The sequence below is a fragment of the Pyxicephalus adspersus genome, chromosome 1, assembly GCF_032062135.1.
Source record: "Pyxicephalus adspersus chromosome 1, UCB_Pads_2.0, whole genome shotgun sequence".
In the NCBI taxonomy this organism is placed as follows: domain Eukaryota; kingdom Metazoa; phylum Chordata; class Amphibia; order Anura; family Pyxicephalidae; genus Pyxicephalus; species Pyxicephalus adspersus.
Window position 1 is genome coordinate 3,019,663 of NC_092858.1, and position 12,044 is coordinate 3,031,706.

At 41.0% G+C, this 12,044-nt stretch overlaps 1 protein-coding gene across 5 annotated transcripts in view; it reads left to right on the top strand.

The window, feature by feature from the left end:
• The window catches only part of SLCO2B1 (solute carrier organic anion transporter family member 2B1), a 45,600-nt gene that overhangs the window by 21,968 nt on the left and 11,588 nt on the right, over positions 1-12,044 (top strand). For all 5 annotated transcript variants that reach the window (XM_072400667.1, XM_072400657.1, XM_072400624.1 and 2 more), the window contains 5 exons: positions 5,377-5,514; positions 5,871-6,033; positions 8,327-8,548; positions 10,131-10,229; positions 10,584-10,714. In XM_072400667.1, coding sequence (XP_072256768.1) covers positions 5,377-5,514; positions 5,871-6,033; positions 8,327-8,548; positions 10,131-10,229; positions 10,584-10,714 — 753 coding nt within the window. The remainder of the gene's footprint in view (positions 1-5,376; positions 5,515-5,870; positions 6,034-8,326; positions 8,549-10,130; positions 10,230-10,583; positions 10,715-12,044) is intronic.

Below are 12,044 nucleotides of genomic sequence, written 5' to 3' on the forward strand. Positions count from 1 at the left end.
ATGGATCACTTTTGGTACAGAAATCTAGACCTCAGTGTAACGCTCAGGAGGTTAATAAAATATTATTATTTTTGTAAACATATTTTTTTACGTTTTTTTTTTCCCGTAATTTTTGCTGTTGAATCCCGTGTTTTTTGGGTTGGGTTTTTCTGAATTTGAACAGCCATATTCGGGTTGAATATAAGGACAACTCGAATTCGAACACCAACACTACCCCTGACATGTACAAACTGTATCACAGTTATAATCCCAGAGATCCCACATTGGCCAAGTCTTTATGGAGGATCTCTGACCATCTCTGCATGAATTATGTATTGGGTTGCTGTTATATAATTTGCTATTAGAATCAAATCCCTGCAGACATTGCAACTGAGTCAGACCCGGGAGATCTTCCTGCATACAGACCAGTTATCTAATCGGCTTTGTATTCACACATTCACACATACGGCTTGGTATTCACACATGTCATTCCTTACATTGCATGGTATATGAAGAATGCTGCACGGCTGGTCCTGCCGGTTTGGGTTTGGAAAGGTTAATAGTTGTCAGTGTTATTCATTCATGAATAAGTAGTTTTTTTTTCTTTTTCTCTTTTATGTTGTAAGCTACATATAACATTGTATAACATTTCCCCTGGTATGCATTGCATTTACTATTTGTATAACGCTGCTAGAAGTCACGTAATTCATGACTAGCATTTATGGTTCCATTTGTATGAAAGCAGTGGTCTTCCTGTAGAGGTCAAACTCCGCCCCCTCAAAGTCAGACCATTAGCTCTGCAGTGAGCACAGATTATGGTTTCTCCTGATTGGAGAACTCAAGCTTTGATTCAGCAGGGGGTGTGTCAGATCTCTGGAGAGAGACCACTGTTTCTCTGATGGTGGCATGGCACGGGCTTTACTGCTCAGGCTGTGGCTGCTTTATAAAGATAACAAACAACTCTTATTTAATGCAAACTGAAAGTTCACCTAAAGTGAGTCTGTCATTATTATTACTACTAATAATAATAATTATAATAATTATTATAATGATAATAATAAAAAGTGTCAAAAGAAGTCATAATTGTAACAATTTCTAGAAATTCTAATTTAATCCAATAAGCATTTATAAGAAAATCCCAACACTGCTATCTGCTTTTAAGCAGCCTTTCTATAACTGACTATATCCCTGCCATCTCCTTTAAATAGGAAGCAGGGGGTGCACCTCCTATAGGAATTTTGGGTCTTCCTTTTTTAGCAACATCTGTAAGATAAAACCTTTAGAGAGATCTTCTGGGAGCTGCAATGGGTGCAATGTATTTTATTGTACTTGTGAGAATTGTCCTACTGGTACAGGAAGTGTGTCACTGGCAGGATCACCAGTATACTAATGCAGTATCTCAAGGACTTGTAAGAAATATATGACATTACTGTTCTCGGGTTCGGATGTAAAATTAATTTGGGCATCACTGGGAAATGTTGCAGGTTATTGAAGAGTCACCCTGACTCACCTCAAGCCTCATTGATTCAAAACAAATTTTCCCAATTGCAATGGACTAATTTTTTTTTCTAGAAACAGATCATTTCACAAAACTCTTTCTTCATCCTTTCACCATTACTATGACACCACAAATCTGATATAAAAAGGTAAAATGTAATATATATTTGAATATAAACCAAAAATATTATCACCTGAAAATGCCATTTGAAAAAGAACCTCAGCTTATACTCCTGTCACTCCACTAGATGGCACTCATGTAAAGTAGTCATCATGTAAAGTGTATAAAAATACTCTTGCCATCTGAGACATTATTAGAGATTGTTACACACTTTACATAAGGACACAGCACCATCTACTGGCAGCCAACAACCATGCAGAAAAGAGCATTTAAAATACATTCATAATACAAAATAATTTAATAATTAAAAAACTGGTATAAAAAAGATATACAGACTGAGCCAATGTGATTTTATTTTTTCCTCCTTATTGGCACTTCTGATGACTATTGTTTTGAGTGTAGGCAGTGATGGACGCATTTTGTGCCCTAGGTTTATACTCGAGTCGATGAAATTTCCTTTTTTTGAAGGTAAATTAGGCATCCTGGTTTATATTCGATTATATATGATTTTTTTCTTTTTGGTTGAATTTTTTTCTTTTTTTTTTTGTGGAGTTAGCATAGAAAAATATTTTTGTAAGGTGGAAGTTATAAGACTTTATTCACTTGACTTGATTCCTTTCAGATCACCCTTTCCAGACTTGGACATATGAAGATAATAATTGAAATAACCTTTCCCGGTCTGCTGAAATATTTCTATTGCCTTTGATTTCCCTGATGGAGCAATTTTTTGTTTCCTGAATGAGTTGTTCTGTTTTCTGCAATGAAAAGGGAACAATCCCCCAGCTGATCCTTCATCGACTTTTTAAAGAATTCATTTTTGGAGCTGCTGCTGTTTTGTTGTGTTGTGATGGAGTCATGTGAGGTCACTTCCTGTTTTCTACTCTCGGAGTCTGTAAGATCCTCGCTGTACAAATGTTCTTTGTGGGGTGGAAATATGCCGACACGGGCAAAGTTATCTTGAGAGTCAGAATAAAGGAACAGCAGACTTCCCATGCATGCTCTGTATTTATTTTAAGGTGTCACCCTCGTCTCCTTCCCGCTCCACCGCCAAGGGCTTACTCTGCAATACACATCTACACCTATAGGCTGCGCTATCCTTTCCTTTCAAAATGAATGAGCTTTAACTTACCTGAACGCAACAATGCGCAATAGGTGTGTCATGTGCTGTAATAACGTGAACATTGTAATTCTTACCGCAATGTGCCGCGACAGTGGTCGCCCACCAGTGGTCCGTGGACCACCAGAGAAAATTTTGGTGGTTCACAGAAAAATTTTGACATTAATAATAAAAAAAAATAATATTCTAATATTCTAATTTATTCTGAATGAAAATTTTCACCTTTATATCGCACTAAATTCATGAACTGTACTGGAGACGGAAAAACAAGGCAGACGCAGCGTGACGTCAGTGTAGTCTTACCATTACCGGGCCGTACGCTTCAGTAATGTTTCCACCATTACAACAATCACCCCGCTCCGCCAATACCGATTCTCATCCGATTGTTTTATTTTCTTTGTTTCTCAGATGCTCTGTTAGGTAAGTGTGACCTTAGCTGTGTATTTTCTGTTATATTTAATGGCATCAAATAGTTTGACTTTGATAATTATCATTTCTTGTTTGGTCTTAGAATGAAATAAATCCATAATGAGTGAGATAAAGCAATAAAATATTTTGTATTTGTTTAGTAATACCAAAGATAATACAAGTAATGATAATAGTAACAATAGTAATACTTTACCTAACCGTGAGCTGACCAATGAATCAGAGCCGCCACAGCCCTTGTCAGCACCATTAGGAAGATCATTATTTTACAAATGTATTTATCTTTTTATAAAAATTCATATTAATGATCCATGGGATTTAAAATGATGAATTTAGTGGTCTGTGAGGTCCTAAAGGTTGGCGACTGCTTAGATTATGTTAATGGTGAAAAGTATGGTGGGTGTTGGTGAAAAAGAAGAAGACGCATTATATTATTATTATTATTATAGTTATAGAGTTATTATACTCTTTTATTGATTTGTTTCATGTACATTTCTATAGGTATAGACATATATATATTATTCCATATTCTATATTACAATATAGATATTTTATGTTATTTTGTTTATTATATTTATATAGAAAGATTATATAATTTGTGTTTTTGGTAGGTGCAAACTCGTTTTGTTCTTCATTCTTTCCATTTATTGCACCCACAAGGATTGCAATGACATTACAGTAGGGATCTTGGCTAGCACTTTACATTACATTCTGTACTTTATCATTATGTAATGAGTAGCAAAGGGTTAAATTCTTTATAGCGTTTATTCGCCAACATTTGCTGCCAATACACTTTTACTTAGAAGTTGCCTAATGTTGTTTTATAGAAGAGTAATGAGTAATGTTCTCTTGGGAGTTCTGCTTCAGTATTTTTAGATTAATACTTTATGTTTGTGCCATCAAATGTTTGGTGTGTAAATCATTGCACAATGTAATGTAACATTCTGTATTGTCTGCAGCTACAATATGATATACATAATCAAAGAGAGAAAAGGAAATCTCTACTTCCCCACAGGAAAACTAAAATGTAACCACGGACCATATTACGCAGTCCTGCCTCCCCATAGAAGTAAGCGGGATTTAACCCAGAATATTAGGCCGGACTTATTAAAGCTCTCCAAGGCTGGGGGGGATACACTTTCATCTGTGAACCTGGGTGATCCAGCAAACCTGGAATGGATTTCCTGAAGTTATTTACTCATTGTTAGCAAATGTTTTCAATCCCGGACCAGATTCATTCCAGGTTTTTTGGATCACTAGTCTCTAGTATCTAGTCTCGGAGAGCTTTAATAAATCAGGCCCATTGTCTCTTATCTCAAACTTCAGGAAATCTCACTTTTTAGCACAAACTTTTTCCATGTAGTCAGATCCACATTTCCCCATCCTGGGAGAGATTTATGTTCCTGAAATGGAATATTATTCCAGCTACTTAGGCTCCTGTCTTCCCTGATGAAGCCCCTATGGCGAAACGCGTCAGGACTAACAGACAGTTATCCGACAACAAACTCTATTCATTATATCCTTGAGTCTGTGTGAAGCTGAAATTTCACTAGGATAGTGGATCACTGTTGGAATTACTTTAAGAATTAAGTATTAATTAAGTAATTAATTTAATAAATCGATTCTCCACATATCTTACAAAAAAAAACTATTCGTCTAAGTTTTTTTTTCTGTTTGCTCCCACCCAATCTCTTCACCACCCAATCATTTATTAAAGGGCCAGCAATCTTTGTTAAGGGAAATTAGAGGGACTTCTATCACCAGTGACTGCTGATGTACAAATAAATGTAATGATATATTTGGGTATTTGTCACTTTGGTAATGCCGATCACCCAGCTGTCATTATTATTATTAAACAGGATTTATATAGCGCCAACATATTACGCAGCGCTGTACATTAAATAGGGATTGCAAATGACAGACGGATACAGACAGTGATACAGGAGGAGAGGACCCTGCCCCGAAGAGCTTACAATCTAGTAGGTGGGGGAATTTCACACACAAAGGATGTGAGATATGTAGTGTGGGAAGTAGTGATGGTTTCAAATGACAGAAGAAGCCGGGTAGGCAAGTTTGAAAAAATGGGTTTTGAGTGCTTTTTTAAATGAGCCCCAAAATCTTTTTTGGGGTTCCTTCAAGCTGAGGGGGGATGTATGAAGCTGGTGATTTGGTAGATTTTGTATTTTTGTGATGTTCATGGAGCAGTAAGTCTAAGTTTGTTGTGTTTCGGTTCCAGGTCTTCGTGGTTTGCCATGGACTTCTTCAGCTGTCCCAGCTTCTCCTGACCGGCTACCTGAGGAGCACCATATCCACTATTGAAAAACGCTTCGGCTTGTCCAGTCAGACGTCAGGGATTCTATCATCCTTCAATGAGGTAAGTACTTGGGGTGATCAGATTCAATTATAAAGTAGAAATGGAAAGCAGATCCTTCTATGGACTGCCAGTCCTCTCCATCCATTATGTCCTCTTTTCTATTATCTTCCAATGATTGGCCAGATTCACTGCCAATTCAGGGCAACCAGTTACCCACCACCAATCACCCGTCCTCATCAGCAGTTTTGGTGACCTCACTATATTCAGGGGCTTTGCAAATCATTTCCAAAGCGGAAATCTCTGATAAGTAAAATTCTTACTCTGAAATGTATTTTTTAGTTTCAACTTCAAAAGTAAAATTTCTTCCATGAAATGAACCTGGTGGAATTTTCTCTGCTCATCTTCTCTTCCTGCAGATCGGGAATACAATACTCATCGTGTTTGTCAGCTACTTTGGCAGTCGGGTGCATCGGCCTCGCTTCATTGGTTTCGGGGCTCTGGTTGTGTGTGTTGCCGGATTCACCATGTGTCTCCCGCACTTTATAATGGGAGAGTATAAATACGACAAGTCCATTGCTAGTAAGTGTTCATGCTTCCAAAAACCTCAACGCTTTGCTTGTAACATATAATAAATGAAGAAAAGTGCTGAGTGTAAGACCTGCCTAAAGATATAAATAGCTAAATATTGTATTTCCAGAACTTGGGAAAATTTGTATCTGAAAAAAAATGTAAGTCGTAGTTTTTCATCCAAGAGTCACCCAATTTTTATCCAAAATAAACACATATTTCACATCAGATTCAATTAGTAAATGTGTGAATTCATATATTTTAATAATTGAATCATTATTAATATTATTACATAATTATCAAATGTAAAAAAATATGATTTTTTAGCAAAAGTTTGGTGCATCTTGGGAAAACATTAACAGATAGACCCCCAGAAAACATTTCCTGCAAACAATACTAATATTTCATCCAGCACCAGAACTACGTCAATCTTCAGAAGAAACATGTCACCCACTATCAGTATCAACATAACATTTACCACCTGCACCAATATTACACCACAACATCAAAAAGTATCCACTACTACCATCAACATTACAACCACCACCATCATCACTGGCATTATATCCACCAACATGGACATCACATCCACCACTAGCACCAACATTTCACCTACACCAACATTAACATTATATTTACCACCTGCTCCAACCTTTCTAGCAACACTCACACTAACATCAGTTCAGCATCAAAAACTATGCACTACTACCATCATCATCACATCTACCACCATCACCGGCATTATATCCACCATCAACATCACATCTACCGCCAGCACCATCACCGGCATTATATCCACCACCATCATCATCACATCTACCACCATCACCGGCATTATATCCAGCACCATCAACATCACATCTACCACCACCACCATCACCGGCATTATATCCAGCACCATCAACATCACATCCACCACCATCACCGGCATTATATCCACCACCATCATCATCACATCCACCACCATCACCAGCATATCCACCACCATCATCATCACATCCACCACCACCACCGGCATTATATCCACCACCATCATCATCACATCCACCACCACCACCGGCATTATATCCAGCACCATCAACATCACATCTACCGCCAGCACCAACCTTTCTACCAACACTTGCACCAACATCACATCCATTATCTGCACCAATATTCCAATATAACCATCCACCACCAGCACCACCACCACCATCAACATCACATTCACCTCCAGCTACAACATACAACAGATACATTCACCACCTGCAGCATCATCACCTTCACTTTGTCTCCTCCATAACCAGCACCAGGATTGTATCTACCACCAGCATCACATTCACCACCAGCATTATATGAACCATCAACATCATGTTCACCTTCACCACCAACATTCATATAGCACCAGCATTTCACCAACACCAACACCAGCATTCCCATTATATCCACTACCAGGACCAACTTTTCCTCCAACACTTGGATCAATATCACATCTACTTCCTGCAAAAACATTAAATCCCCCACCAACACCAACATTCATATAGCACCAGCATTTCACCTACATCAACACAAGCTATAATCTTTATCTACCACCGGCACCAACCTTTCTACCGACATCACATCATATAGCATCAACATATCACCTACCCCTAACACCAGCACCAACTTCTCCTCCAAAACTTGCACCAACATCACATCCACCACCAGCGCCAACATTACATCCAGCACTATGATCACATCGGCCATGTCTCCTCGATCACCTGCACCATCATCACATCCATCATGTCTTCACCATCATCTGCACAATACCACCATCAGCACCAAGGTTCATATAGCGTCAACATTTCACCTACCCTAACACCCGTACCAACTTCTCCTCCAAAACTTGCACCAACATGATGTCCACCACCAGCACCAACATTAAATCCAGAACCATGATCACATCGACCATGTCTCCTTCATCACTGGCATCATCACATCCACCACCAGCATTACATTCATCATCACCACCAACATTACATTCACCACCACCAACATTACATTCACCACCAACAACATTTCAACCCTTCCCAGCCCCAACATTCACCACACCATCAACCTTCAATCTGCCTCCAGCACCACTGGTGGTATAGCATGCATAGAACCCAAGAAGCTTCAGATATGGACTTTTAGCAGGCAGAACCTTCAGTCAATCCAACACCATCCATGCTGCAGGGGCGCCATTTTTTTTAACTTCTTATCTTGGACCAGATGTGGGGCCCCTGTGGGTGGTGGGGTTGCTGATCTATGCTGACATTTAAGTCATCTCACCATTTATTCCAATTAGGTGTCTACAGCAACATAACCGACGTTTGCCAGCCGGGCATGACCAATGTGGGTGACAGCCAAAGCCAATGTGTCACAAAGATGGGCAAAGAGAACAGCGATGTTCTGTCCATCCTCTTCATCGGCCAGATCCTGCTCGGCATAGGCGGAGTGCCCATCCAACCGTTCGGTATATCGTATATTGATGATTACGCCAGTAAGAGGAACTCCCCTCTATACATAGGTAAGATGAATGGAGGACAGATGTGCTCAGGGCAGCTTCTCGGAGTTTTACCAACAGGGAAGAGAAATTAGTTTGTAAAGATCGGTTGGAAGTACAATTATACCGATCTTATCTGATAGTTTCATGAGAAAGCCGGCCAAAGGTAACATAACACTGTGTACCCAGCCAATCAGGGGGTTGGATAGATAAAAGTTGGGGGGGTTAAAAAATTTAAGGAGCATTTGGGGTGGGGGGATATAAATCAGTAGGAAATCCTTGGGGCAAGGCAGTGGTGGGAGAGGGGGTAAAAGTAAAGGATAGTTTGCATGAGAAAGGATAAAAAATGAAATAGGACAGATTGGGAAGATGTTTGGAATAGCTGGGGAAAAATGGTGGTGGGGGGAGTGGTGTAGAAATGTAAGGGGCAATTGGGGAATATAACAGTGTAAGGGACAGTTGGGGGGTATCCGAGTGTAAGGGTCAATTGGGGAATATAGAAGTGTTGAGAACAGATGGGGGGTTGGAGTTTAAGGCTCAATTTGGGAATATAGAATTGTAAGGAACTGTTGGGGGGGTGGAGGGGTATGGGAGTGTAAGGGTAAATTTGGGAATATAGGAGAGTAGAGGACACTTTGTTAGATAGAAATGTATTCCGTATTTTAGAGGAACTTGGGGGGTGGAAGGTATGGGACATATAAGGGACAGTTGGAGGAGAGTAGAGGACACTTTGTTAGATAGAAATGTATTCCGTATTTTAGAGGAACTTGGGGGGTGGAAGGTATGGGACATATAAGGGACAGTTGGGCTGTATGGGTCAGCTAGGGGACTATGAGAGAGTACGGGACAATTTGAGGGATATTAAAGTGTCTGGGACAATTGGGCTTGGACTGAGAATTGTAAGGGAAGTTGGGAGTATATGGGGCAGTAAGGGGGATATAGGAGTGTAACAAACAGTTGTGGGGGCATTAAAAGAGTGAAAGGTACAATCGAGGGGTATTTAGAAGTGTTGGGGTGCACATGGTGGGTGGTTAAGCTTATCCACAGTGGAATTTTGGGTGGTTAATAGTCCTCCACAGGAACCCACATCTTCTCCCCATCTGTAATTGGATTTTCCAAACTGCAGCCCATTATGATACAATCTGGGAGGGGGGGGGGATCTGTGTAATAATTTATCGTTATTTTCCTCCACCTCCTAGATTGTAAGCTCTTCGGGCCAGGGTCCTCTCCTCCTCCTGTGTCACTGTCTGTATCTGTCTGTTATTTGTACCCCTATTTATTGTACAGCGCTGCGTAATATGTCGGTGCTATATCAATCCCGTTTAATAATAATAATGATAATATAATAATAATCAGGGTAGGCAGCCAGGAATTCCCCATTCCGTCACATTTATTTTCCTCTTCTCTTATTTCTCTTATAACCTCGGTGATCTCCATAAATCCTCCCATCCTCCCTCCATGTGGGGGTTCTCCGCTGACCTGCAGAGAATTGATCCCTGGTGCTGTCTGTATTGTCACAATGTGATGAGGGGTTTCCTCTGTATTTGGGGGGATTGGGGAGCGTGTAATATTTTGTAATATTCTCTGTATTTCTTCCACATTTCAGGAATTCTCTTTGCTGTGACGGTGATGGGGCCCGGAGTCGCCTTCATCCTGGGGTCGGCCATGCTGCGATATTACGTTGACATTGACAAGATTCCAGCCAGTGAGTGTTTGTACTGCGATCTCCCGGTGTCAGATGTCAGAATAGAGATGGGGCCGGGGTGGTGTGACAATCGCATTCTGCTTACTCATCCCAGCTGGTTGTGTGCGGAGTCACCCCGTCCCTGACCTCTCTGAGCTGTGCCTGGCTGTGGGCCTCCGGGTCTGTGCCGGCTCAGAGATCACTGACACCGAATGTACTGACACTGACACATACTGACCTGCTCATACAGAACGTACTGACACCGAGCTGGGCTCATACAGAACATACTGACACCGAACGTACTGACACCGAACGTGAACATACTGACACCGAGCTCTTCTTGTCCTGACTTCCACCATCTCTCTTCCTCTGCAGGTGAGATTGTGCTCACCCCAAGTGACCCCCGTTGGATCGGGGCCTGGTGGATGGGGTTCATCGTGGCCGCCTGTATTGTGGCCGTGGCCTCCGTCCCCTACTTCTTCTTCCCCAGAGAAATGCCACGAGAGGTGAGAACCAATCACAGCTGGAATAGCGGGATACCAAGTTACAGTGACCAATCACACTCATTGTACTGCACAGATCCGCATGGGAAGGCGCAGTGAGGGCCAATCACAGCACTGGGTGCCAATCACATTTATACTGCAGATCAACAAAAATGGTTACAGAAAGAAATACATTTTAAATTCCCCCCTCCCCCCCAATGCATCTAACACAGCACAGGGATATCATTGGTCGGTGTGTTGCGGTGTTGCAATTCCGGTTGATGGTTTGTTTATCCTTATCACAGCGCCGGCACATTGCGTCCTGCAGAGGTCACATGACCTCCCGATAGATTGTATTGTGCAACCAAGTCTGAGAATTCTGCTGAATCTGTTGGAACGTTTTCTGCTGATTGGCCAAAAGTTCTCAAATGTTGTAACAGCAAACAAAACATATTCTGTGTGTGTTACCAGAGGAGCTGACACTCTAATGCCACTCCCCCACAGTCACACACTATTATTATACGTTTATATAGCTCTGACATATACCATAGTGCTGTACAGAGATCACTGAGCCATATTATACATTTATATAGCTCTGACATATACCAGAGATCACTGAGCCAGTCCCATCAGTCTGTGGGCTGAGGAGCTGACACTCTAATGTGAGGGGTGTACAGTTTGTGTCTTGGGGTTGTCCTATACTCGGCCCCCTTGCAGTAGGTCACGCAGGATGTCTGGGTCGCTGATGACAGATGGCAGGGAAGAGGAAGTTGAGTGACAGACGAATTCTCTGCTTCCTTATTTTATAATAATCCCTGAAAACAAAGCTGCATTTTGTGCGGTAGGCAGTTTCCTAATTTATGTGACAGATCAGTGATTGTTCTTGGAACATCCTGTAGGGGGGGTGATAGAGGCAGAAGTCCACACACAACACGTTTCAGGGGCTAAAATCTCTCCTCCTCAGGGCTGCAAACATCCAATACAACCGATCCAATCCAATAACTGCAAAATGCATTTTAAATGAAGCTGAACGCCTACCCAAAACCTCAATTATTGCAGCCCACCTGTCCCTAGATGTGGCAGCTGCATTAGTTTTCTTTCCTTTATTTTCATTTGATCCTGCCAGTAACATTCTTCCTGTTATTGGATGACAACCGGTGCAGCACTTCATTTCACAATGTAACAATATTTCAGTTTATGCTCATATGGGGCGTGTATAATACTTATATGGGGTATTAGGGGTATTATGTTCATACATATGGAGGTGTACAAACTTATGTTTGTGGGGGCTGCATTATTCTCATATGGGGTGTATTATCATCACATGGGTGGTGTAATACGCTGATATGGGGGG